The sequence below is a fragment of the Salmo salar genome, chromosome 01 (genome assembly GCF_965601325.2).
Source record: "Salmo salar chromosome 01, fSalSal1, whole genome shotgun sequence".
NCBI lineage: Eukaryota > Metazoa > Chordata > Actinopteri > Salmoniformes > Salmonidae > Salmo > Salmo salar.
In genome coordinates, this window is record NC_138291.1 from 76,747,811 (window position 1) to 76,774,395 (window position 26,585).

Consider the following 26,585-nt stretch of genomic DNA (forward strand, 5'->3'; position numbering starts at 1 on the left):
CGTTTTCACAGGATGAAGCAGCGACTCCACCCAAAAAGCACAAAGAGAAATCCTTGGATGCCAGTCTGTTTGATGACAACGTTGACATCTTTGCTGATATGACGTCCACTTCAAAACCAAAAGAGAAGAAGTCCAAGAAGGTGGAAACTAAATCAATATTTGATGATGATATGGGTGAGTATTTGCAGAGCACATATTTCAGAATATCTAGAACTTGCATTGTTGTTCCTCAACTGTTTCAACATGTATGTGGAAATTCACCACACACAGACAAATACAGGTATGTGTGCATACCACAGGAGGTTGGTGGCAGCTTAATTGGGGAGGACAGGTTTGTGGTAATGACTGGAGCAGAATCGGTGGAATGGTATCAAACACCATCCCATTCGCTCCTTTCCAGCCATTATTATGAGCCATCCTCCCCTCAGCAGCCTCCAATGGTGCACACACAAAAACAAACACACATACAGTCTGACAATGCCATTGCCACCAGGTTGAACTGACACATTTTACAGTACTGTCCATGCTTCTCTCTCCACAGATGACATCTTCTCTCCCAGCACTGTGAAGCCAGTGACCAAGCAGCCTCCATCCAAGTCCAAGAAGAACCCTCCCTCCCAGGACACCAGTGCAGCGGACGACTCGGGAAACATCTTTGACGACCCTCTCAACGCTCTGGGCGGGAACTGAACCGTGGACCGTTCCTGAGGAGCTAAAACTTTGTGTGCATCCCAAATGGCACCTTATTCCCTAGATAGTTCAAGGTGCCATTTGGTGTCCTAATTGTACAAGTGTGCCGAATAACATGTTGTTTTGGAGGACTGAAAAAAGGGTTGGAGATATTAAAACTGTTCATATAGAGACTATTTATATAAAAACAATTGATTGATCGACATAACCTCAGACGGAAATTAAAACACAGCAAGAAATGTTGAAGGGGATGATTCTGATATACACTTCACATCTTCATCTATGATTGATAACAGACAAAGTAACAGTTATTAAATGCTATTTGTCTTTATTTAATATCCATGATAGCAGCACTTTATAAGCATATTCTTAGCTGTCATTAGACCAGCTGATAATAAATAAATAGTAAATGATTTATAAATATAGTTGGAGAGCTCTGTTTAAGTTTTGGGCTGTGCCATATCATAGTTATGAAGTAATTCTTGACTGTCTATCCTAGCAACAACAAGCAAATGTTTTTGTTTTTCAATTAATATGAAATTGTTAAATTTGTCAACTTTGCCTGTGATGAATGACATTTCAGTTTTTTAAACTAAAATAATGATATTTTATGAAATTTGAAATGTGTGTTGTAAGTTTGTTTCAAATATCTGCAGCACTACTTTAAAGCCTTTTAAGGTCATGAGTAGTGGAATTATGAATGCAGCGGAAATAAGGAAGATGGCCTGAAAGAGGAACAGGGCTGTTCTTAGCACCTCTGTGTGATTCTAGATTTACACGGTTCCTTCCCTTTAATTAAAATTCTACTTCTGTGCTTTAAGGATGGACTTCACTGCCATGTCTTGACTGCTAGTCGACTTTAAATGTTGAGTAACTGCACTGATACATTTTAAAGAGGATTCTGCATCATTGATATAGGAGCCTACATTTTATAAAAAAGTAAAAGCTATATTTTGATCAATTCATTCATCACTGATGGGATTTTATGATTGCTTAATTATAATTTGTACACTTTTAAATCAACTTATTCAAGTCTGATACAAAGACAACCATTATTACACAAATGAAAGGTTAGTGTGTAAGGCGACCAGTATCTTTTAATAACTCGCACGGAAGCCAGTATTCTTTTCTAGGAGAAACGGTCAATCACTGTGACCGAACAATATATTTGTCCCGCCTCTGTGTACTCCCCATTGGTTCACCTACAGAGAGAGAACACGTTACGTCATGGTGCCTTTGTTGTCAATCAAGAGAAGTCACAATGGGCTGGTCAGGAGCCGCTGTTTTTTTTGACAGGTGAGATGAGTTGAGTTCAGGAAAATCCCAAGGGTTACCGATCTACCACTGTTCATGGGCAATAAGAATAGCTTTCCTTTTTATTTTAAAACATGGAGATAAGTAGAACCGTTTCATTATAATCTAGAATGCCGAATCTGAAAAGGAGAGTACGCGTAGCAGCTTACAGCAGCCATCGACCCAAGCAAGGTAGCCATTGTTTGGGTTGCTAAAGTGGTTAGCTAGCTAGCTAACGCTAGTGAGCTAACTGGTTCTGGCTAGCTAGAGTCACAACCTATTTAGTTAGGTATACGAAATAGCTAGCTAGATAATATATGCATTTGCTTTGATAATAACGTTACTATCTATATTTGTACTATTGTTCTATGTCCAGCTAGTTAAAGACGGAGTGGTTCTAGTCTTGGGACGCCAGCCAGTTGTTCATTGGTATACTCGTGCCAGCTATAGGGACCCTCTCTTGGATGCTCTTACGGTGAGTAAAAAAATAAAAGGGGGTTCTGGTGAGACAGAGCCAGGAAAGATTCCTGTCTGGTCATGTATTAGTTATCTAGCTGCATCCTTTGTCTAGTATTTGCTAAGTGTAGCCACATTTCTGTCTTGTAAGCGCTGATAGGAAAGATCAAGACTCTTTGTTTTTCACGATTGACACAAATGGAATATCGGTTGAAATGTTATAATGTAACGCTGGGTTGATAGCTGGCTAGTCAGTCTTGTTTTACTGAAACCAGATTCAGCTCACTTCACATTGCACACCACCTGTCCTGTTGAGGTTTCCAGGTTTTCTTTCTTAGCAGAGATCAAAGCCTAATGGTCATAGTGTAGGCCCTTAACATTGGGAATACAGTAGCCGATTTTCTCATTTGTGGTGCTGAGAAATTCAGCTAGGGATACAGTAGACTTGGTCTTTACAGTGTTTGTGTGAAAGGAATCTAATCTGCTTAAAACCACAACAAATACAGAAATCCCATCTCTCCCTAGTAATTCACTAAACAGATTTCCAATCTCACCACATCTCATGTCGTTCCGAGTATCAATCAGCCCACAACTTTAAATTTGCATGCTTTTAAAATGAAATATTAATGTAGTCACATGACATACAGGTTAACTGTCAAGAGGCCTCCAGTCCCCTATGCCTGCATGGAGTTGTCTGTGTGTTTGATACCATACACTTCTCCTGATGGCATTACATAGGCTAACAGCTGGTCAGTTTCAGCTAGCTAGACTATACTGCAGCCAAGAGCTGTGGCCTGGGCCTTGTGGCCTGCTGAATGTTTTATGAAGGCACTTATGAACCCTTACACTTGTCTCTTCAATTCTGTATTTTTTTTTCTGAAACTATTGCTCTCTAATTGTATAGGCCGGGTCTAAAGTGACAGAGTTGGTGACATTTCAGTGTGTCTGTGTGTGAAGATTTTAATACGCACTTCTTCCAAATTAAAGGAATGCTTTGCGTTCTGCTCACTAGTGTTAGCAGAGGGGTTAGGCTTCCTTGCACATTGTAGGCCATAGTTGTTTCATATTGATAGTTGTTTGTGTTGTCAGGGAAGTAAAGGTCTCCTTACCTACCAGGTGCATGTCAACTCAACTCCCCCCTTTCCAACTCCCCTCAGCATAGCTGGGTTTTTTTGGTCAACTGTTATGCCTCACGGTGTCAGTGTATGAGGAACAAACATAGATGACCTTAGACTCGGAAGAAAGGGCAAGGTACTGAGCCATCACTCTCTCGCCCTCTCTCTCCCTCAGAGCTTTGGGCTTCCTGCATGATGTGTAACTGTGGTGACAACAGAGAGCACCCATCCCTCTCTCCCTTCCCCTGGGCTGCTGCCCCTCCCACACCCCCCTCACCCTAAAGCAGTCCTAACCACATAAAGATGGCGGACAGGAAGGAGCCACCAATCTATAATGATGACAGCGTGGGGGCCTTCCGGTACAAGTTGCCGTTCTACGAGACCATGGAGCTGTTCATCGAAACGTTGACTGGGACCTGCTTCGAGCTGCGCGTCTCGCCCTTTGAGACAGTCATTTCTGTCAAGGCCAAGATCCAGAGGCTGGAAGGTATGGTACATAACAGTAGTCACTCTTACTGACCCAGCATGTAGGTGTCTATACAGCTACCCCTAACATTACTTAAGCAGGACTGGCTCCACTTCAAAATTTGAAATAATCTTTGAGTGATGATCTATCTGTGAGTAATCAAAAGCTCAGACTCATACAAATGTATTCCATTGCAAAGAATAGCTTTTCTGTTTTAGTAGTGCTGGAAAAAGAAATATCCTCACAGCATCAAAAACTCACTATATCTCCCTGCTCATCCGCTAAGCAAAGATTAAGGATCTGTGTAGTTGATTTTCCACACACACATTAACCCTTTACCCTTGTGGGAGTTGGCCTATATTGACAGGGCTAAATCGATACCGATTTATTGGAGGACCAAAAAAAGCCGAGACCGATTAATCGGCCGTTTTTTATTTTTATTTTTTTATTTTTTTTATTTTTTTTATATACATTTGTAATAATGATAATTACAACAATACTGAATGAACACTTTTATTTTAACTTAATATAATACATCAATAAAATCAATTTAGTCTCAAATAAATAATGAAACATGTTCAATTTGGTTTAAATAATGCAAAAACAAAGTGTTGGAGAAGAAAGTAAAAGTGCAATATGTGCCATGTAAGAAAGCTAACGTTTAAGTTCCTTGCTCAGAACATGAGAACATATGAAAGCTAGTGGTTCCTTTTAACATGAGTCTTCAATATTCCCAGGTAAGAAGTTTTAGGTTGTAGTTATTATAGGACTATTTCTCTCTATACCATTTGTATTTCATATACCTTTGACTATTGGATGTTCTAATAGGTACTTTAGTATTGCCAGCCTAATCTCGGGAGTTGATAGGCTTGAAGTCATAAACAGCGCAATGCTTGAAGCATTGCGAAGAGCTGCTGGCAAACGCAGTAAAGTGCTGTTTGAATGAATGCTTACGAGCCTGCTGCTGCCTACAATCGCTCAGTCAGACTGCTCTATCAAATCATAGACTTAATTATAATGTAATAACACACAAATACGAGCCTTAGGTCATTAATATGGTCAAATCCGGAAATTATCATTTTGAAAACACGTTTATTCTTTCAGTGAAATACGGAACGTTCCGTATTTTATCTAACGGGTAGCATCTGTAAGTCTAAATATTCCTGTTACATTACACAACCTTCAATGTTATGTCATAATTACGTAAAATTCAGGCAAATTAGTTCGCAACGAGCCAGGCGGCCCAAACTGTTGCATATACCCTGACTCTGCGTGCAATGAATGCAAGAGAAGTGACACAATTTCCCTAGTTTAATATTGCCTGCTAACATGAATTTCTTTTAACTAAATATGCAGGTTTAAAAAATATATACTTCTGTGTATTGATGGCTTGCTTGTGTGACATGACATCAGTGGTATTTATAATTTGCAGCATTTCCTTCGCTCAGACAAAACATTTGCAAAACTTGCCTAATTACTGGGAGGGATGTGGGCAACTTCTTGTCGCATGTGGTGCTCAAGTTCAGAACGGCTGTCAGTCAAAACCCATACAGAGCTGTGTTTCAGAATGGCGCTGCAGGGAAGAGCAGCCTTTTTACTGTCTCCTGACCAATTGTGGCATTGTTTTTTTTTTTTTCAGCAGATCTTAACTTTTTTTGTAAATAATGTTTCCGCCATTGTTTCCTATGACCAAAAAGATCTTCTGGACATCAGAACAGCGATCACTAACCTTGATTTGGATGAAGATTTATACTTTGTGAGTCGGCGGCGAAGGACATACTGCTAATCCTGGACCAGGCCCAAATCTCGACACTCGTGCAGAATACTTGATCGTTCTATTGTCGAACGTGCAATCACTGGAGGATAAACTGGACGAGCTCCGTTCAAGTCTATCCTAACAATGTGATCTGAAGAACTTTAATATCCTATGTTTCTGAATGACTGATTGGCGCTGGAGGAGATGGCTGCCGTTTTACGGGCTCTTAACCAATTGTGCTATTGTGTGTGTTTTTTTTGCAACTTATTTTGTACATTATGTTTCTGCTCCCGTCTATTATGACTGAAAAGAGCTTCTGGATGTCAGGACAGCAATTATTCACCTCGTACTGGACAAAGATTTTTTTCTTTAACGAGTCGGACGCAAAGGATTTACTTCAAACACCCGACAAGGCCAACGTCCCAGTCATTCGCATGAGAAAGAGACAGAGATATCGGGGACGTAGATCGGGGTGCCTTGTAAGGATCCGACGGCGACTGGGTCATCTGCCTCTACCATCAGTCCTATTAGTCCTACTATTAGTCCTAGTCCTACCTACCAGTCCTACCATTGGATAACAAAATAGATGAGCTACGATCACATATATCCTACCAACGGGACATTAAAAGCTGTAATATCTTATGTTACACCAAGTCGTGGCTGAACGACAACATGGATAACATACAGCTGGCAGGGTTTACGCTGCATCGGCAAGATAGGACAGCTGCCTCCGGTAAGACAACAGGTGGCGGTCTGTGTATGTTTGTAAACAACAGCTGGTGCACGAAATCTAATATTGAAGTCTCAAGGTTTTGTTCGCCTGAGGTAGAGTATCTCATGATAAACTATAGACCACACTATTTACCAGGAGTTTTCATCTATTTTTTTTTTTGTAGCTGACTATTTACCACCACAAACCGATGCCAGCACTAAGTCCGCACTCAATGAGCTGTAAAAGGCCATAAGCAAACAGGAAAACGCTCATCCAATGGCGTCGCTCCTAGTAGCCGTGAACTTTAATGCAGGGAAACTTAAATCCGTTTCACATAATTTCCCGTTTCACATCATTTCTACCAGCATGTTACATGTGCAACCAGAGGGAAAAAAACTCTAGACCTGCTTTACTCCACACACAGAGACCCGTACAAAGCTCTCCCTCGCCCTCCATTTTGCAAATCTGACCATAATTCTATCCTCCTGATTCCTGCTTAGAAGCAAAAATTAAAACAGGAACCACCAGTGACTCGGTCAATAAGAAAGTGGTCAGATGACGCTAAGCTACAGGACTGTTTTTCTAGCACAGACTGGAATATGTTCGGGATTCTTCTAATGGCATTGAGGAGTACACCACAATGGTATTGAGGAGTATACCAGTTACTGGCTTCATCAATAAGTGTGTTGATGACGTCGTCCCCACAGTGACTGTATGTACATACCCCAACCAGAAGTCATGGACTACAGGCAACATCCGCCCTGAGCTAAAGGCTAGAGCTACCGCTTTCAAGGAGCGGGACTCTAACCTGGAAGCTTATAAGAAATCCCGCTATGCCCTCTGACGAACCATCAAACAGGCAAAGCGTCAACACAGGACTAAGATTGAATCGTACTACACTGGCTCCGACGCTCGTCGGATGTGGCAGGGCAACTATTGCACACGACACAGGGAAGGACAGCCGTGAGCTGCCCAGTGACGCAAGCCTACCAGACAAGCTAAATGCTTTCTATGCTTGCTTCGAGGCAAGTAACACTGAACCATGCATGAGATAACCAGCTGTTCCAGAAGACTGATCACGTTCTCCGTAGCCGATGTGAGTAAGACCTTTTAAACAGGTCAACATTCACAAGACCGCAGGGCCAGACGGATTACCAGGATGCAATACTTGGATCACACGCTGGCAAGTGTCTTCCCTGACCCAGTCTGTAATACCTACAGTGTATTTCCACATTTTGTTACATTACTGCCTTATTTAAAATTGATTGAATTGTTTCCCCCCACAATCTACAAACAGTACCCCAAAATGACAAAGCAATTTATTTTATTTTTTTGCAAAACAATAAATAACTAGTATTCAGACCCAAAGGTGTTGAAACACCTTTGGCAGCAATTACAGCCTTGAGTCTTCTTGGGTATGACGCTACAAGCTTGGCACACCTGTATTTGGGGAGTTTCTCTCTTTCTCTGCAGATCCTCTCAAGCTCTGTCAGGTTGGATGGGGAGCACAGCTATTTTCACATCTCTCCAGAGATCTTTGATTGGTTTCGGGCTCGGGCTACGGCTGGGCCACTCAAGGACATGCAGAAACTCTTCCCAAAGCCACTCCTGCCTTGTCTTGGTTATGTGCTTAGGGTCATTGTCCTGTTGGAAGGTGAACCTTCGCCCCAGTCTGAGGTCCTGAGCACTCTGGAGCAGGTTCATCAAGGATCTCTCTGTACTTTGCTCCATTCATCTTTTTCTCGATACTGACTAGTCTCCCAGTCCCTGCAGCTGTAAAACAACTCCACAGCATGATTCTGCCACCATGCTTCACCGTAGGGATGGTGCAAGGTTTCCTCCAGACGTGACACTTGGCATTTAGGCTAATGAGTTCAATCTTGGTTTCATCAGACCAGAGAATCTTGTTTCTCATGGTCTGAGAGTCCTTTTAGGGGCCGTTTGGCAAACAAATTTTTTTTGCTACCCTTCCCCTGATCTGTGCCTCGTCACAATCCTGTCTCGGAGCTCTACGGACAATTCCTTCAACCTTATGGCTTGGTTTCTGCATCACAGACCGTGTCACCAGCAAAGCACCATCACACCACCTCCTCAATGCTTCATGGTGGGAACCACACATGCGTAGATCATCCTTTCATCTACTCTGCATCTCAACGACACAGCGGTTGGAAACAAAAATCTCAAGTTTGCCAAAGGACAAATTTCCACTGGTCTAATGTCCATTGCTCATGTTTCTTGGCCCAAGCAAGTCTCTTCTTATTGGTGTCCTTTTAGTAGTGGTTTCTTTGCAGCAATTTGACCATGAAGGCCTGATTTCACGCAGTCTCCTCTGAACAGTTGATGTCTGTTACTTGAACTCTGTGAAGCATTTATTTATTTCTGGGGCTGCTAACTCTAATGAACTTATCCTCTGCAGCTGAGGTAACTCTGGGTCTTCCTTTCCTGTGGCAGTCCTCATGAGAGCCATTTTCATCATAGCACTTCATGGTTTTTGCAACTGCACTTGTAGAAACTTTCAAAGTTCTTGACATTTTCTGGATTAACTGACCTTCATGTCTTAGTAATGATGGACTGTTGTTTCTCTTTGCTTATTTGACCTGTTCTTGCCATAATATGGACTTGGTCTTTTACCAAGTAGGGCCATCTTCTGTATACCAACCCTACCTTGTCACAACACAACTGATTGGCTCAAACGCATTAAGAAGGAAAGAAATTCCACAAATGAACTTTTTACAAGGCACACCTGTTAATTGAAATGCATTCCAGGTGACTACCTCATGAAGCTGGTTGAGAGAATGCCAAGAGTGTGCAAAGCTGTCATCAATGCAAAATGTGGCTAATTTGAATAATTTCAAATATATATCTTTTTTGGGGGGGGGGAGTTACTACATGATTCCATGTGTTATTTCTTAGTTTTGATGTCTTCTATTATTCTACAATGTAGAAAATAGTACAAATAAAGAAAAACCCTTGAATGAGTAGGTGTGTCCAAACTTTTGACTGGTACCGTACTTTGTTTGAAACCTGAACGTTTTAATACATAAAATGAGGTATGTTTTACCTTGCTTCAAAGTAGCATATTAAGGCTCCTCTTTTTCAACATTTCTCACGGATATTTTCTTGTCACATGAAACCGCTTGTATGTTCAGTGCCATTTTGCCAATGGTGTTTTCCTGCTAATTGCATTATGGAACGAACATTCACGTGTAGCCCACTGCCTTGTGTGCATTGCTGCATTTATAATTTGAAGAAATAATAGTTTATCAACATTTTATAATGAACGTTCTGTTGCATCAGACTTAATGCTTATTTTTTTATTTATTATTTATTTATTTTTGGGATCTATCGTCTGACTCCCACAACTGTCCCAGAGTCAGTTTGGAGTAGGCTATTTATTTCTCCACAAGTTGACTAATAGAATAGGTAGCCTAAACTTTTCTCCTATTGTAGATTGACAGGCTAGTGATTTTGCTGTGCTTGTCTTGTTGGCTGAGGAAAAGTATACGTGAACAGTTATTCTAACATGTCCAAAGTGCACAGCAGAATTCGTTAAGGACCGCACATCGTTGCGTCCTGGACTTGCATGTTCTGTTAATGTGAATGACTATGTATAGGGGCTTCCGAGTCGCACAGATGTCTAAGGCACTGCATCTCAGTGCTAGAGGTGTCACTACAGACACCCTGGTTCGAATGCAGTCTGTATCACAACCGGCCCTGATTGGGAGTCCCATAGGGCAGCGCACAATTGACACAGCGTCGTCCGGGTTTGGCCGTCATTGTAAATAAGAATTTGTTCTTAACTGACTTGCCTAGTTAAATTAGGATGCATTGTATCATGGTCTTTAGAGTGTAGTTTGCATTTTGGCCTGCGTCGGTGTGTTGTAGCATGCTATGTCCTTTAGGGGGCATGAGTCATCTCCCTGGTCTGTAATAGTGGTGATTGTGTTTCTGCTGGGCAGAGTTTCATCGAGCCTGGCTGTCTGCTGGAGCGGAACATCGACTGTCTGTCTGAAACTAACCTCTCAACAAATAAGCAGAAAATGTGTTTCCCCTGCAAACAACACATCTGAGCCTGTATTCATAAAGCGTCTCAGAGTATGAGGTCAGTTTAGCCTTTTAGGTTATAATGAATAATATTATATAGATTGTGGGGGGCTGATCCTGGATTAGCACTCCTACTTTGAATTTTTGTCATTTAGCAGATGCTCTTATCAAGAGCGTTTTACAGGATTAATTAGGGTCAAGTGCCTGGCTCAAGGGCACATCGACAGATATTCATCTTGTCAGCTTGGGGATTGGAACCAATGATTTATATATACACACTAGATGACTGATAGGGGGCGCTGTGTTGAAACCACCGCTCCTCCATCTTTAAGGTATGTATCTGACCAACAGATACATATTTGTATTCCTAGTCGTGAAATCCATAGTCGGGCCTAATTTATTTAAATTGACTGATTTCTTTATATGAACTGAAACGCAGTAAAATCTTTGAAAATGTTGCATTTATATTTTTGTTTCACTGTACTTTCCTGTCCGTTTTACATGCAAAGCTTCATCTTTTGTTTTTATTTACAAATAGGACACCTTTTATGCATGGCATCTGTTGACCAGCATCACATTCTGTGTCTTTCTTTGTTTAGTTTTTTTACACATAGAAACCTTTTTTATGCATGGCTTATCTCAGTTGAGAATGGATCCCTATAATAAACTGCAGCACCTCTGTGGGGACTTAAACTCATCAAATATAGTTGCAAAGTTCGCTTTCAGTTTATGTAAAAACTCTGACTTCATGGGAGTGAGTGATCTGTACTGATGACTATTGTTGCCCAATGGAGGGTTTTGTCTGGGCTCAAATCCCCGGAGAAAATAATTTATTTTGAAAAATGTCTGTTTTTCAATCATGTCACTGTTTTTATCGCTCCCCTGTAGTCCCAAATGAAGTCCATTCAATTGATTGAAGATGTCTCTAAAAAACAAACCTCTGATATGAACTCCTCAACCAATTTCACTAGTTATGTGATAGTTGCTCTTCTCTGTGATTGCCAACACAAGAAAACCATCTCTTCCCTAAGCTCACACAGGCTGCTCTTGAGTGCATTATTACCATTGCTTAGCCACTGAACATCATTATGTAAAAGTAGATCATGATGCTCAGTAGTGTATAATGTATATAATAGTGTATAATGGCCATAACGGAGTCCATGGTGTTTTTTAACTTGCCTCTGAGTTGAACACAAAGCACGCTCTGTGTATCAGGCAGTGTAGTGATCTCATCTGCGGTGGAAGTGCCGATAGGTGGGCAGACAGACGCTGTACCACTGTTAGCAGCTATGATTGATTATCTGTAACTGGTATGTTAGGTGATATTGATTGACAGCACTTAATGGGTAGGACTACAGGAAAGCAGATTCTCCCATTGGAAAATATTGAACGTGGGCTCCTGTTGGTACTAAACATTGGATTTTTTTTGCTGATGTATGTTCTTAATTTCAGAATGAATCAAAGCGCCATTCTAAATTGATAAACAGGCCGGGTCTGCGGGCCGCCAGTTGAATAGCCCTGGTCTAGACGATCCTGTTCGCCAATCAGGGCTGTGTATGTAAATGTGTTTAAATCTCTTTGCAGGTATCCCCGTTGCCCAGCAACACTTGATCTGGAACAACTTGGAGCTGGAGGATGAGTACTGTCTGCATGACTACAGGTGAGTTTACCAATGTTGTGTTCATTTTGAACCAAACTGACTGAATCGTTCATTTTTGTTTTCCGTTGCAAAGCATGTTAAAATATTTCTTGCTCCGTGCCTTAATGAACAGTAAAACTGTTTTACTTTAAAAAAAAAAACTAATGTATATAAACTTATTTTTTACTCTTCAGTTGAATGGGAACCCTTTTTCATATACAGCAATGCCCTGTAAACGTACCATCGACTTTGATCTTGTAATTTATGTTTAACTGAAATGAGTTTAGTGGGTAACTTTTAAAGGGCTATTTGCTTAAAGTAATTCCCCTTGTAGTAAATACATTTCCCCCAACCCTTAGCTAATTCTACATCTTTGGTTGATTGATATAAGACAGACAGTCACGTATTGAATGTGTTTGGAGAGCTAGCCTATCCCAGTAGTGAGTTCTCAGTTTTATTAGATACAGACCCGGTCTACAGGTTGCAGATGGTGGTTGCGTCATGAACGCTTGTCACTTAATTTTCCACATGATCGTTCCCTGGTGAGATTAGTTAGGTCTGAGGATCAACAAAACATCCTTTGAAGTCTTAGAAATGGAGGGTGCGAGGGGTTGGATTTGCATTGAACTGACGTTCCGCTAGACTTCCAGCGGAATTCCCAGACATGTACATAAGTTCATCTGGAGCGCAGACTGACGGAGGAAGGATGTTTGTTCCAGAATGATTATCGTTTGCCTGGTCTGTGTTTCCAGGGTCGTGTTCATTAGGCACTAAAGACAAGAAAACGGAAAACGGGGAGTGATTTAAGTTTTTCCGCTGCGTGACGTAATGAACATGACCCATGCATGAACAATCCAGCTAGCTGTAAGGCAAAGCAATACGATGGTAGCTTAACCTAGCCTTCCAAAGGACTTGGGACAGTTTCTACCAACCATCATTGCTGACATTTATCTTGTCTTTCTGTGTGTCTGCAGTATTGCTGAGGGCTGTACACTGAAGCTGGTCCTGGCCATGAGAGGAGGACCCATCAACACCAGGAGAGGTAGGTTGAGATGGGTTTGGATTTCTCAGCGTTCACTGCTGTACACCCATGAGTATTCATACAGATTAAATTCATCTATTTGTGGCCGTTTTAGCCCTGTAACCTCTGTAGCAACATGTTGAGATGAACCCTGTCCAAACAGTCTCTCACCCTCATGTCTATGAAGGACTCAGTGATTGGTTGATTCTCTCTCTTGTACAGTGTCCATGAAAGACATGGTTGTTGATTGATTGACTGACTGGCTTATTGACTGACCGGTTTCTCTCTCCCTCAGTGTCTGTGGAGGACCCAGTGAAGGATATGGCAGAGCTGATGGAGGGAGGCAGGGAGGAGGGCTGGGAGAAGAGTATGCCTAGCAACAAGCAGGTCACCTTCCTGGTGTACCGAGAGGGAGACCAGCTCAACTTCTTCCGGGTCGTCGACCGAGGGGACGGAACTCTGACCCCTGTCTCAGAATCATTCAGGTGAATACAGGCCACTCCAGATAAGTGCGCTTCGAAGTGCAGTAAAAATGTTCCAGTCCCAATTCAACTACATTATTTTTAAAGCACTTTCCACTCAGACACTGTACACATTTTAGATCAGTGTGCTTTATCTGGGTAGGTGGCAAAATGACACACACACACAAAAGTATGTGGACACCCCATTCAAATTACCCTATTATGCTATTTCAGCCACACGGGTGTATAAAATTGAGCACACCGCCATGCAATCTCCATAGCCTAACATTGGCAGTAGAATGGCCTATACTGAACAGATCAGTGGCTTTCAACGTGGCACTGCCATAGGATGCCACCTTTCCAACAAGGGAGTTTGTCAAATTTCTGCCCTGCTAGAGCTGCCCAACTAATCTGTAAATGCTGTTATTGTGAAGTGGAAATGTTTAGGAGCAACGGTGGCTCTACCGTGAAGTGGTAGGCCACACAAGCTCACAGAACGGGGCCGCCGAGTGCTGAAGTGCATCGCACGTAACAAAAAAATGATGTCCTCGGTTGCAACACTCCCTACCGAGCTCCAAATTGCCTCTGGAAGAAACGTCAGCACAAGAACAGTTCGTCGGGAGCTTCATGAAATGGGTTTCCATGGCTGAGCAGCCGCACACTAGCCAAAGATCACCATGTGCAATGCCAAGCGTCAGCTGGAGTGGTGTAAAGCTCGCTGCCATTGGACTCTGGAGCAGTGGAAACGCCTTCTCTGGAGTGATGAATCACGCTTCACCATCTGGCAGTCAGACGGACGAATATGGGTTTGGAGGATGACAGGAGAACACTACCTGCCTTGAATGCATAGTACCAACTGTGAAGTTCAGTAGAAGAGGAATAATGGTCTGGGGCTGTTTTTCATGGATCGAGCTAGGCCCCTTAGTTCCAGTGAAGGCAAGTCTTTAAGCTATGGCATACAATGACATTCTAGACAATTCTGTGCTTCCAACTTTGTGTGAACAGGTTGGGGAAGGCCCTTTCCTGTTTCAGCATGACAATGCCACTGTGTACAAAGTGAGATCCATACAGAAATGTTTCATGGAGATTGGTGTGGACAAACTTGACTGGCCTGCACAGAGCCCTGACCTCAACCCCATCGATCACCTTTGGAATGAATTGTAATGCCTTATCGCCCAACCTCACTAATGCTCTGGTGGATGAATGGAAGCTAGTCCCTGCAGCAATGTTCCAACATATAGGGGAAAGCCTTCGCAAATTAGTGGAGGCTGTTATTAGCAGCAAAGCGGGTCCAACTTCTTATCAGTGCCCATGATTTTGGAATGAGACATTCGATGAGAAGGTGTCCACATACTTTTGGTCATGTTGTGTAGTTCCCATACACAGAGAGAGTCTAAAAAAATAGACCAGGTTAATATTCTTCCTCAATAGATCACTGGTCAAGGTCAGCATGGCTGAACGTGTCATCATTCTGAACTGAAGCAGTTTAGGACAGGACAGTTTAGAACAGGATGTCTGTTATTCTGATTGTGACTGTCAAGCTGTTGATCTCTCCCTCGTAAAAAGCCTGTCCATGTGTGATCTTTGTTAACATGTCTGTGTGCGTGTGTTCCAGTGGTGGCTCGGTGTACAACATGTTCTCTGAGGAGGAGGACAACGACAGTGAGGGCTTGGCTTTGGTTCAGCCAACCCTGGAGAACTGTATCACCATGAACAAGATGAAGCTGCTCAAAGCCAAGATGGAGGACATGAACATCAACAAGAAGGTAGACAGATTTTACTTCCTAATTCTTTCCATAGGATGTAATTGATTTCTAGCCATTAACACGGTTAGAAAGGAAGAGAAAATAGATATTTATTGTCCAGAGCATTTTATTGGCAAAGTGCCTAACTGCATCCTAAACCTAAAACTTCAAAATGCAAGCCCACTTGTGACAGCCTCAATGTGTGACTCAATGATTTACCAATGAACTTGCATCTTAAGTAACTACTCATTATCTAATCAGAATGAGTGATTCTCTTCCTCGCCTTGCTCAAATTGAAGCCCTCAAACACACTGTATGACTTTGTCTCCACCCCCCAGCCTAAGAAGTCTGCCAAGTTGGAACCTCTTCCCCCCGTCGGTCCCCGGCCCTGCAGCAGCTCTCTGGACCCCTCTGGACCCCGACACCACCGCCTCTTCCGCGTCCTGCCTGAGGTCAACCAATCCCATCATTCCGCCTCACACTTACCTCCAATCAGGGACCAGGGATCCACAACTCCCTCCCCTCCCGCTGCTGCCTCTGCCTCCACCCACCTGTCAAGCAGCGGCCGAGCTCTGCCCTATTTCTCTTCCTCGTCCTGTTACATGCTCCAGGAGGAGGAGCCATGGGAGTCCATCCCCAAGTCTATCAGACCCCCTCCCAAAGTGTCCCGGTTGGAGATCGGCAGCGCCAGGCTCATGAGGGACTGTGTGTACCCGCAGCTCCCCGTGCTCTCCAGCAGGGGTCAGGTTGGTGGGGCCACGGAGCTGCCTGACCCCAGAAGAGAGGCGCTGGGCCTGGGGTTGCTGGAGGAGGCGGTGGGCCTGCTGGAGCCCACACCGCCTAGAGCTTTGTACGGAGGAGACCTGCTCTCAGATCCCCTCAGCCTGGATATCTCTTCCCAGCCAGAGATGGATCTGGGTGGGTTGGATGGGCTCGGAGCCCTGGGGGTTGGAGCAGAGCTCCAGCTCCCTTCCACCCCCTCTCTGCTCTCCCAAGCTGTGGGGATGAACTCTTTAAACAACTGGGCAATGGGTGGTACTGATAGGCTAGCCTGGAAAGGGGAGAGGACACCTTTACTTGGCAACACCCTTCATCATATTCCCGACTCTCCTTCCTCATCATCCTCCCCCTCAAGTAGACCAAGACTACCACAACCCTTTGAGTTTTCCGGCTCAGCAATGTCACCCCTACGACCCAATCTCCACTCCTCCTCCCACCCCACCACTCTTCTCGCCCCTCCTCCTCCTGCTAGCCCCTCCTCTCCTCCTCACAGCTCTCGTTTGCGAGGCATCAATGTGGACTCCCCAGGAAAGTGGCCGGAGATGATCAGTAAAAGCGAGGCGCGTGGCATCACCAAGCTGGCCAACCAGGCCTGTAAGGAGCCTCTCGGGTCCCTCCGCAACACGGAGCTCCTGGCCTCCCTGTCCTCCTCCAGGTCCCTAGGCAGCAGCAGCAGGGGAGTCCTAGAACCGAGCCTGGGACTCGGGTTGGGGCTTCCTGCTGTTGGGGCCTCCGGGCTTGGCACGCTAGGCTCCACGGCCCTCTCCCTCCCAGCCAACATCCAGCTACTCCAGGAGGACCTGATACGAAGAGCAGCCACCTCCTACATGGTAAGTAGTAAGGACAGACTATTGATATACTACAACCCAGCTAGGATGGAAAATGGGCACTATCCACAAATGAGGACTCAATGATGAACTGCCTAAATAGGAATAAGCAACTCAAAGAAGCACAGTGATAGTGCATTTGTGTTGTATTGTGAGGTACTGTACTGTTGTACACTGTATAGTTTTTGCGTAGCCTGAAATCCATAACCTGTTTTTCTAACATTCCACTCCTTGTACTCTGTCATTGCCAAATAATGTTCAGCATGACAAGGAGTTTTAAGGAGTGGAACAATCACTAAACAGACTGGTACCCAGACTATTTTGTGCGGTGTTGATAGAGCCCCACAGTGGAGGTGTCATAATACCCATAAAACCTAGCGGTCAAACAGGGAAATGGTTCCAATTGATTTTCCACCATTCATTTTTCCCATAGGGGATTTTAGAAACATTTAAAATAAGGGCTGTGTTTCGTGGTACTCTATTGACCTTGTCTGAAACCTCTTCTCATCGTTTCAGTCAACCAACAGCCTGGGATCAGCTGGAGGCTCCAGTTCAATAAGAAGACTAGGTGAGTGGGACAACCCTAAAAACCCAGGGGCCTGGGTCTGGTCAGAAGTAGTCTTGAGTAGTGGACTAGGAAATAGCGTGCCATTTCAAATGCAAGCCCCAATCAAAAGTAGTGCGCTATATACTAGGGAATAGGGTGTCATTTCAAAAGCAGAACAAGTCTTTAATATATATTTTTTTGTCCTTTAATCATATTAAGAAAATAAGAATAGAGTAATGAGTCATTCTCAGATCCTCATCTCATTGAATCCAAGAGGGAATGTGATGCATTTTTTATCCAAATATAATCAAAATCGCCCAGGGTTGGTGGTTCTATTTATACTCTGTTTATTGAGATGAAGAAAGCTGCTTGTTGATGGTGTGTTTTCCACCCAAATCTTTGTGAAAGCAACATTATTATGCTAGTAGCCTAGCACCGGGCCTGTTGTCTGCAGCATTAGGCTGCCCTGCAGATTGTTGCCTTTGTGTGTCTGGCCTGGTGAGGCAGGGTGGGCGGTCACCAACACACTGCCACGGAGCGAAGCCCCCCCCCACACACACACACACACACACACACACACACACACACACTGTCAGAAAGAGACGGAACAGTTCTCTGACAGACCTAGGGGGTAGAGGCAGACTGAGGCCACATACACATTGACGCATGGACAAACACACCACACTCACACATGAACGCATGTACACAGTAACAAAACAGCTCACTGACCTAGGGTTAGTGTCAGTAAGGGCACACACACACCCACACACACACACAGGGGAGTATTATGTGAAAGCAGCCAATGCATGTTATATGAGCATTGCAGTGTTGCACGGCAATGGCATTCAGTATTAATACGATTCAGCTGCAGAATGAGCACCATCAACAGGAGAGGAGATTTACGTTCATGTTTACACACACACACAAGTTTGTGCACAGACACAATAACCCATACACACCACACAATGAGCCAAGGACAGCAGAACGTCTTTGGCTACATTGCAGTCGAACTTCACTAATCACTAATCTACAAATGACCTTGCATCCCAAATAACTACTCATTATGTAATCAAGATTAGCGATTATGTGTCTCGCCTTGCTCAAACTGTTTCCCTTCAAACAGCTCGTCTTCGTGTGGATGGCCTTTTGAGCATGTTCTGTAGCAGTAAATCAGAGCAGATTAGTGAGGAGGACAACCACATCCAATCTCATGGCCCATTGCCTGGCTGGGAGGTTCTCCTGTCTGCTGTGTCACACTAACCACCCTTTTTATATCAGTCCTGTTAGGCCTTCATCCCTATTATCTGTCTGTCGGTCTCTGTCTGTCTCTCGGTCGGTCGGCCGGCCTGTCTGTCGGTAACAGTAAACATTACACTCACAAAATGTCCAAAAGAATAAAGACATTACAAATGTCATGATGTGCAAATAGTTGAAGTACAAAAGGGAAAATAAATATAGGTTGTATTTACAATGGTGTTTGTTCTTCACTGGTTGCCCTTTTCTTGTGTCAACAGGTCACAAATCTTTCTGCTGTGATGGCACACTGTGGTATTTCACCCAATAGATATGGGAGTTACCAAACTTGGATTTGTTTTCAAATTCTTTGTGTCTGTGTAATCTGAGGGAAATATGTGTCTCTAATATGGTCATACATTTGCCAGGAGGTTAGGAAGTGCAGCTCAGTTTTCACCTCATTTTGTGGGCAGTGTGCACATAGCCTGTCTTCTCTTGAGAGCCAGGTCGGCCTTCAGCGGCCTTTCTCAATAGCAAGGTTATGCTCACTGAGTCTGTACATAGTCAAAGATTTCCTTAATTTTGGGTCAGTCACAGTGGTCAGGTATTCTGCTGCTGTGTACTCTCTGTTTAGGGCCAAATAGCATTATACCGTAGTTTGCGCCTGTTTTTTTGTCAATCTTTCCAATGTGTCAAGTAATTATCTTTTTGTTTTCTCATGATTTGGTTGGGTCTAATTGTGTTGCTGTCCTGGGGCTCTGTGGGGTGTGTTTGTGTTTGTGAACAGAGCCCCAGGACCAGCTTGTTTAGGGGACTCTTCTCCAGGTTCATCTCTCTGTAGGTGATGGCTTTGTTATGGAAGGTTTGTGAATCGCTTCCTTTTAGGTGGTTGTAGAAATTAACGGCTCTTTTCTGGATTTTGATAATTAGCGGGTAACGGATTATTTCTGCTCTGCATGCATTATTTGGTGTTTTACATTGTACACGGAGTAGTCTACAGTACTACTGCCAAGAGGTGAGCTTCAGGTGTACCTACCATAGGAATCCCCTCGGAGCCTACCATTGACTATGTACATGCACAACGTCCGACAGAGCTGCAGGAGTTGTGACCCATTTTTGTTGGTAATGTTGTCATAGTTGTGTCTAGGGGGGTATATGGGGGAGGGAATGCTGTCACCTCCAGGTATGCATCTGTCCCCCGGTGTGCTGAGGATGTCGGGTTCTTATCCAATTCTGGCATGTAGGGCACCACAGACTAGTACATGGGGCCTGGAAATGGTTGATCTCCCTCTCTAGGATGGAGAAGCTGTCTTCATTAAAGTATGGGAATGCTACTGGGGGGATATTGGTAGCACATATTCATTTCTAGCCAGATGTAAGATGTTCCTTTTTTGACTCATTTAATAGAGTGGGTTAGGTCTGCTCTATAACAAATAAGCATACCCCCTGAGTCTCCCTGTTTCACACCTGGTAGATGGGACTACCAGCTTTCTGTAACCTAGAGGGCAATGAGTGGGTCCGTCTCCTCTATACCATGTTTCTTGTAGGATGACAATGTCAGTATTTCCAATGTCTTTGAAGTCTGGGTTCCTGCTCTTTAGGCCAAAGGCAGATGACCTCAGACCTTGTATATTCCAGGATGTATATTCCAGGATGTATATTCCAGGATGTATATTCCAGGATGTATATTCCAGGATGAGAAAGCTTTGTGTTCCATCGTGTCTAGTGTTGTTTTTGTGTGGTTTAGGCCCGGACCATCACAGTAACGTGAGCAGAGCATCTGATACATACCTCTTCGGTTGCAGGATGGGGCTTGGGCGGGTGTAATAGTGGAGGTTGGGCCTGTTGCTCTACTCACGGCCTGAGCATACATCCTGCTGTCATGTTGAGCTCCTTGCCGTGGGGGGCGTGGGGTGGGCAGAAGGGGCATAGGTCTTATCTGGGGGGGCCTATATAGGGTGTGTTCAGAGTTTGTTTGGGGTGGTCTCAGCTGGTTGGGTGTGTGGCTGGGTTGATGGGTCCTGTTGTCTGTCCCATTGTGGTTCTGGTCTGAGGTGGGTTGGTGGGTCCTGTGTTGTCTGGGGGAGTGTCCTGCTCTCTGTCACAGCTCAGCTTTCTGACCTCATCCTGCAGTGCCATGTGTGCCTCTTTTAATAATGAAGTTCTCCCGCCTCAGTCCGTAGAGCAGCCGGATCTCTGACGTCCATCTCCACCTTCTGCCCTCCAGGTCTTGTTGGGGGGGTGTTGTTGTGCTGGTCTGTTTTTTTTGTTCTGTCTGGATTGTGTGGACTAGCTCTCTGAGCTCCACCATGTCTCTCTCCAGCTCTGTGAACTCTCTCTTTCTGTTTCTCTTTTTCTGTTTCTCGGTCTGTCCATCTCTCTCTCTGTCTGCTGTTTTGTCTTTCTTGCTGACTCTTGCTATCTCTTCCCCCCTCCCCCTTCTCTCTCTTTGTCCTGTTACCCTTGCCCATGAACCTTATCTCCACACCTCGTAAACTGAACAAGGTTGCATCCACGGGTGTGATTGTTTTGGGCAGAGAGTGACTTGTGTTGGAATAGTTATGAGCTGGAAAAGAGAACAGCGTTTTCACAGCTTGTGAACGAGTGTGAAATATGTGTTTGGGGGGGAAAAAACTGTTTACAATGTATATAATTAAATATTTCCACACTGGAACTAGGGATATCCTTCGGTTATTATTTCCATATATTTTTTTAAAACAAGTTTTAGTGTCTAAGCTACTAATAGTAGGAAAATAACAATTTCCATGCGATGTGAGGAGTCTAAGATATGATCACAATTCCCTCACCAGACCCAATCGATACATTTCTTTTAATCGTCTCTTCGTTTACATGTTGCCTTAGTAATAGTTAGGTAACTAAACATCATTTCATGTTGGTACACCAGGCCTGACTGACTGCTCCTGATATGTTTTAGTTTAATTCAGTGTTCTTGGCTTACTATATTATTTAGATTACTCAAAGTAAACCAGAACTTCTTTCTTCAAAGTAGAACACAACTATCCTGTGTGACTATCTCTTCCAGGTACCCCGACATATCACCTTCCTCCCGTCAAGGTCCCACTGAGCAGGAAGAAGAAGAGCTCTAAACACTGCTTCCTCTGTGGCAAGAAGACTGGTCTCGCCACCAGCTACGAGTGCAGGTACATCTCTCAATCCCTCTATCGTTCTCTCCCTCCCTTCCCTTCTCTCCCTCCCTCCATCACTCTCTCACACTCCATCTTCCATTCTTCCTATTTGTCTAAAAGTCTGCCCTCGCTACCAGCTAAGAATTCAAGGTAGGAAAAAACACTTGTCTGTGCCAGCTCTCACTCCCTCACTCATTACTCATTCTAATTCAATATGTCTGTTTTATGTGTGTATCTTTACTACTGCTAGGTATGCCTAGACTATGCCAGGAGTTTTTCCTGTCCAGTAGTGTTCATGTCATCAACAGCACGATATCGCATTCTCCCTCACCAGTCACCACCACAACCCCAGTATCAAGTATAACAACCTCCCCTGTCATTGCTTAGGGCACACAGTGTGTGGTGGTGATGCAACAACGTGTACTGGAACTGTGTAATCTCTCATCATAACACTATAACCGTCTAATGTTAGAGTCAAGCTGTGTTCAAAAGATTGTGATTGGTTAGTGCTGAGTAATCTAACTGTGATAAGTGTTCCACTTGGTGTGTGTGTCTCAATAGTCTATCTTTAGTAGGTTTCTTGTAAAACACCAGCAAATCAACTCCAAGTAATTTGCAAAATCTATTCCAAAGTATTCCCGCGAATAATAGAGAGATATGTGATTGTATACAAATGTATGCAAGGTTTGAAATGATGTTTTAGTCAAATATTATATATGTTTGGGCTTCTTGCGGTCAGTTTTCAGTCTGCAAATGATTTGTAATTATGTTCTGGCCCCCTGACCATCCGCTCAAGAAAAACTCCTCCCGCGGCTGACTCTGGTTCATCCCTGCTCTATTGTCTCTCCCTTATCTGAAAACCGATGAGTCACAGTTAAAGCAATGTGGAGTGGGCCTTATTTTTTTAATTTAACTTTTATTTAACTAGGCAAGCCAGTTAAGAACAAATTCTTATTTGCAATGACGGCCTACCCCGGCCAAACCTGGACGATGCTGGGCCAATTGTGCGCCGCCCTATGGGACTCCCAATCACGGCCAGTTGTGATACAGCCTAGATTCAAACCAGGGACTGCAGTGACGCACTGAGATGCAGTGCCTTAGACCGCTGTACCACTCGGGAGGCCGAAGTCCAGTTTTTCTACACAAGTGGATTGTTATCTCTATTTCAGTTCCTCTGGGATAGAGAAGGGTTAGAGCTATTTAAAAAAAGTTAAAGATAAGTGTCCTCAAGAATCTCTAGATAATAAGGTGTTTCAGTACTGGGCTCGTAATTGACAATGTGTCAACTGAGATGTAATCCATTTTGTAATTGATTGAAAATGCAGACGACACATCAAGGTGTTGATGATGTTTAGAAGGACCCTTTACCGGCCAGATTCCATATGGCCATAAAAGATGGGTTTCTAATCATTTTGTGTCGCTCAGTTGGTAAGAGCACGGCACTAGCAAGGCTAAATTTGTGGGTTCAATTCCTGTTGTGACCTCCTAAACACCCCCAAAAAATGTAAGTATGCTCTCATTGTACTATAATTAAAAATGTATGCACTCATTGTACTGTAAGTCACTTTGGATAACAGTCCGAGTGGCATATATGAATAGGGCTGTTATGTTCCTCTGTTTTCTCAGGTGTGGTAACAACTTCTGCGCCACCCACCGCTACGCAGAGACCCACGACTGCACGTACAACTACAAGAGCGCCGGACGCCGCTTCCTCCAGGAAACTAACCCCATCGTCAACGCTCCCAAGCTGCCCAAGATCTGAGCCCCTCCCCTGTTCCCCCCGTATCCCTGCACTCCTCCTTCCTCGATTTACCTGAATAATTAAAAACAAAAAGGAAGGAAGGATCTTGATCACCATTGTGTGCTTTTTAATCACCAAGTTTGACTTAATGACATCGAAATGCCAAGTGTGAATAAAACAGAGAACAGAGAATATTAGCACACAAGCTCTATTAGCTAGCTATCGCCTCTGCTCCGGACAATGTGAACAAACTGTTGATCCACTTTCTTCGTATATTGTAACCTTGATCTTTTTCCTTAGCAAAAAAAGTATTGCATGTACTATACATAGATGTTTTCTTAAAGCAGAAGATGTCAGTTTATTTCATGTTTTAACGGAACAGAAGTGCACATGTCCAAGCGTAAACGTATTCTTTTTGTTTCTTTATTTGTTTGTTTCTTAAAATAGGACTGCAGATCACGTTTTCATGCGACAAGTCTTTGAGAGATGTACTTTAGAATTATCATATTTATATACCAATGTTTGACTTAGTTTTTTTTGTAGGCTCTTGCAGTTCTGTGTTTGTTGTTTTTATGAAGTGTTTTTATGTTGTCTTACTGTCAATCATCATGTTTTTATATCCAGTACTTTCAGAAAGTATTCAAAACCCTTGAATTATTCCACATTTTCTTGTTACAGCCATCTACACACAATACCCCATATTGACAAAGTGAAAACATGTTTTTAGACATTTCTGCACCTTTTATTGAAAATGAAATACAGAAATATCTCATTTACTTAAGTATTCACACCCCTGAGTCAATAGATGTTAGAATCGCCTTTGGCAGCGATTACAATATTTGCGCATTATTCTTTTAAGAATTCTTCAAGCTCTGTCAAATTTGGTTGTTGATTATTGCTAGACAACCATTTTCAGGTCTTGCCATAGATTATTAAGTAGATTTAAGCCTTGTTTTAGGTTATTGTCCTGTTGAAGGGTGAATTAATCTTCCAGTATGTGTTGGAAAGCAGACTGAACCAGGTTTTCCTCTAGGATTTTGCCTACCCTTAGCTCCATTTAGTAAATGTTTTTATCCTGATAAATTCACCAGGCCTTAACGAATACAAGCATACCCATAACATGATGCAACTACCACTATGCTTGAACATATGGAGAGTGGTAAACAGTAATGTGTTGCATTGGATTTGCCCCAAATCTAACGCTTTGTATTCAGGACAATGTTAATTGCTTTGCCACACGTTTTGCAGTATTACTTTAGTGCCTTGTTGCAAACAGGATGCATGTTTGGAAATATTTTTCTTCTGTACAGGATTCCTTCTTTGCACTCAGCAAATAGGTTAGTATTGTGGAGTAACTACAATGTTGTTGATACATCCTCAGTTTTTTTCCCCCCTATCACAGCCATTAAACTGTGTAACTGTTTTAAAGTCACCATTGGCCTCATGGTGAAATCCTTTGCGGTTTCCTTCCTCTCCGGCAACTGGGTTAGGAAGAGCGCCTGTATTTTTGTAGTGACTGGGTGTATTGATACACCATCCAAAGTGTAATTTACTTCACCATGCTCAAAGGGATATTCAATGTCTGCTTTTTTTATTTTTACGCATCTACAGTAGCTGAACCACTCTAGGGCAGCAGTTTTCCAATATGGCTGTCTACCAGCTCCATGGGCCAAATTAAGAGTGGTTTCACATCGCCAAAAGAGATATATATATACCCCAATTATGTACCAATAGGTGCCTCTTTGCCAGGCATTGGAAAAACTCCCTAGCCTTTGTGGTTGAATCTTTGTTTGAAGGTCTCTGCTCGACTGAGGTACCTTACAATTATCTGTATGTGTGTGTGGTACAGAGATGAGGTAGTCATTTAAAAATCATGTTAAACAATATTATTGCACACACAGTGAATTCATGCAGTTTGTGACTTAAGCACAGTTTTACTCCTGAACTTATTTAGGCTTGCCATAACAAAGGGGTTGAATATTTAATGACTCAAGATATTTCAGCTTATAATTTGATATTCATTTGTAAAAATTTCTAAAAACATAATTCCAATTTGACATTATGGGGTACTGTGTGTAGGCGAGTGACAAACAAATCTCAATTTAATCCATTTTAAATTCAGACTAACACAACAAAATGTGGAAAAAGTCAAGTGGCGTGAATACTTTCTGAAGGCACTCTCTCATCGCCACCTCTTCTATGGGCACATGCATTCTGGCATCAATGTTACAATGCATCTTTTACTAAATGATCTAATACTGAACACTCCCCGTTGATGAGAAACTATAAAATGGATTACTTTCATGTTAATTCAAGATCAGCTTTGACATAAGTATGCAAATAGCATGTCAAACATGCTGTATGGTAGCAGGGGAAGGGCATATAGAATTTAGGTTTATGGTTGCCATTTTTTTTTTTTGTATTTCTTTTAAATTGCACAGCTGTTGCAAAAAAACTTTTAGTTACTATATTGGAGGGCTGGAATAATCTAACATATGGCTGTGTTAACTTGTTTGAATGAATAGTAAAAAAAAAAAAGATATTACAAGAACTGGTCGTTTGTCTGTGTAAAGAGCATCTGTGAAATGTCTAATGCGGATGCAGCCATTACAGGTTCAGCAGTTGTCATTCTACTTGGATGTAGCTTAAAGGTCCAACGCAGCAGTTTTATCTCAATATCAAATCATTTCTGGCTAACAATTAAGTATCTTTAGAGTGATTGTTTTAAATAAAAATTATCAAAAAGAAACTAAAATAGCTTCTTAGCGAAGTGCAATTTCTCAAGCAAGAATTTTGCTAAGACTGTCTGAGTGGGGAGGGGAAAACTGAAAATGTGCTGTTATTGGCTTAGACGCTTGGAACTCTTCTTATTGGTCTATTATATAATTTACCATCAGGTGATGTCAGGCCAAA

General features: G+C 42.9%; 2 protein-coding genes across 16 annotated transcripts in view; both read left to right on the forward strand.

The window, feature by feature from the left end:
* Nucleotides 1–1,313, forward strand: part of washc2c (WASH complex subunit 2C) — a 38,954-nt gene extending 37,641 nt beyond the window's left edge. For all 13 annotated transcript variants that reach the window (XM_082976768.1, XM_082976724.1, XM_082976763.1 and 10 more), the window contains 2 exons: nt 12–174; nt 542–1,313. In XM_082976768.1, coding sequence (XP_082832894.1) covers nt 12–174; nt 542–690 — 312 coding nt within the window. In that variant the 3' untranslated portion in view covers nt 691–1,313. The remainder of the gene's footprint in view (nt 1–11; nt 175–541) is intronic.
* A 604-nt stretch (nt 1,314–1,917) lies between these two features.
* On the forward strand, nt 1,918–26,223 carry zfand4 (zinc finger, AN1-type domain 4). 3 transcript variants are annotated; one of them, XM_014215364.2, is made up of 11 exons: nt 1,918–1,986; nt 2,360–2,458; nt 3,730–4,041; nt 12,117–12,192; nt 13,146–13,213; nt 13,488–13,677; nt 15,269–15,419; nt 15,737–17,008; nt 17,522–17,573; nt 21,829–21,946; nt 23,558–26,223. In XM_014215364.2, the coding sequence occupies exons 3-11, from the start codon at nt 3,858–3,860 to the stop codon at nt 23,691–23,693; spliced, it is 2,247 nt and encodes a 748-aa protein (XP_014070839.2). In that variant the 5' UTR covers nt 1,918–1,986; nt 2,360–2,458; nt 3,730–3,857; the 3' UTR covers nt 23,694–26,223. The 3 variants fall into 3 exon arrangements, with proteins under 3 accessions (XP_014070839.2, XP_014070851.2, XP_014070846.2); XM_014215371.3 differs by having other exon boundaries at nt 1,966–2,175; XM_014215376.3 differs by lacking the exon at nt 2,360–2,458 and having other exon boundaries at nt 1,939–1,986.
* Nucleotides 26,224–26,585: the final 362 nt, after the last annotated feature.

Excerpts from the sequence above, each read along its gene's own strand:
- zfand4 (XM_014215364.2), top strand. The coding sequence starts at position 3,858 with ATGGCGGACAGGAAGGAGCCACCAATCTATAATGATGACAGCGTGGGG. Across the intron at positions 13,678-15,268 it reads CCTGTCTCAGAATCATTCAG|TGGTGGCTCGGTGTACAACA; the intron begins GTGAATACAGGC and ends CGTGTGTTCCAG. Across the intron at positions 21,947-23,557 it reads GCCACCAGCTACGAGTGCAG|GTGTGGTAACAACTTCTGCG; the intron begins GTACATCTCTCA and ends CTGTTTTCTCAG.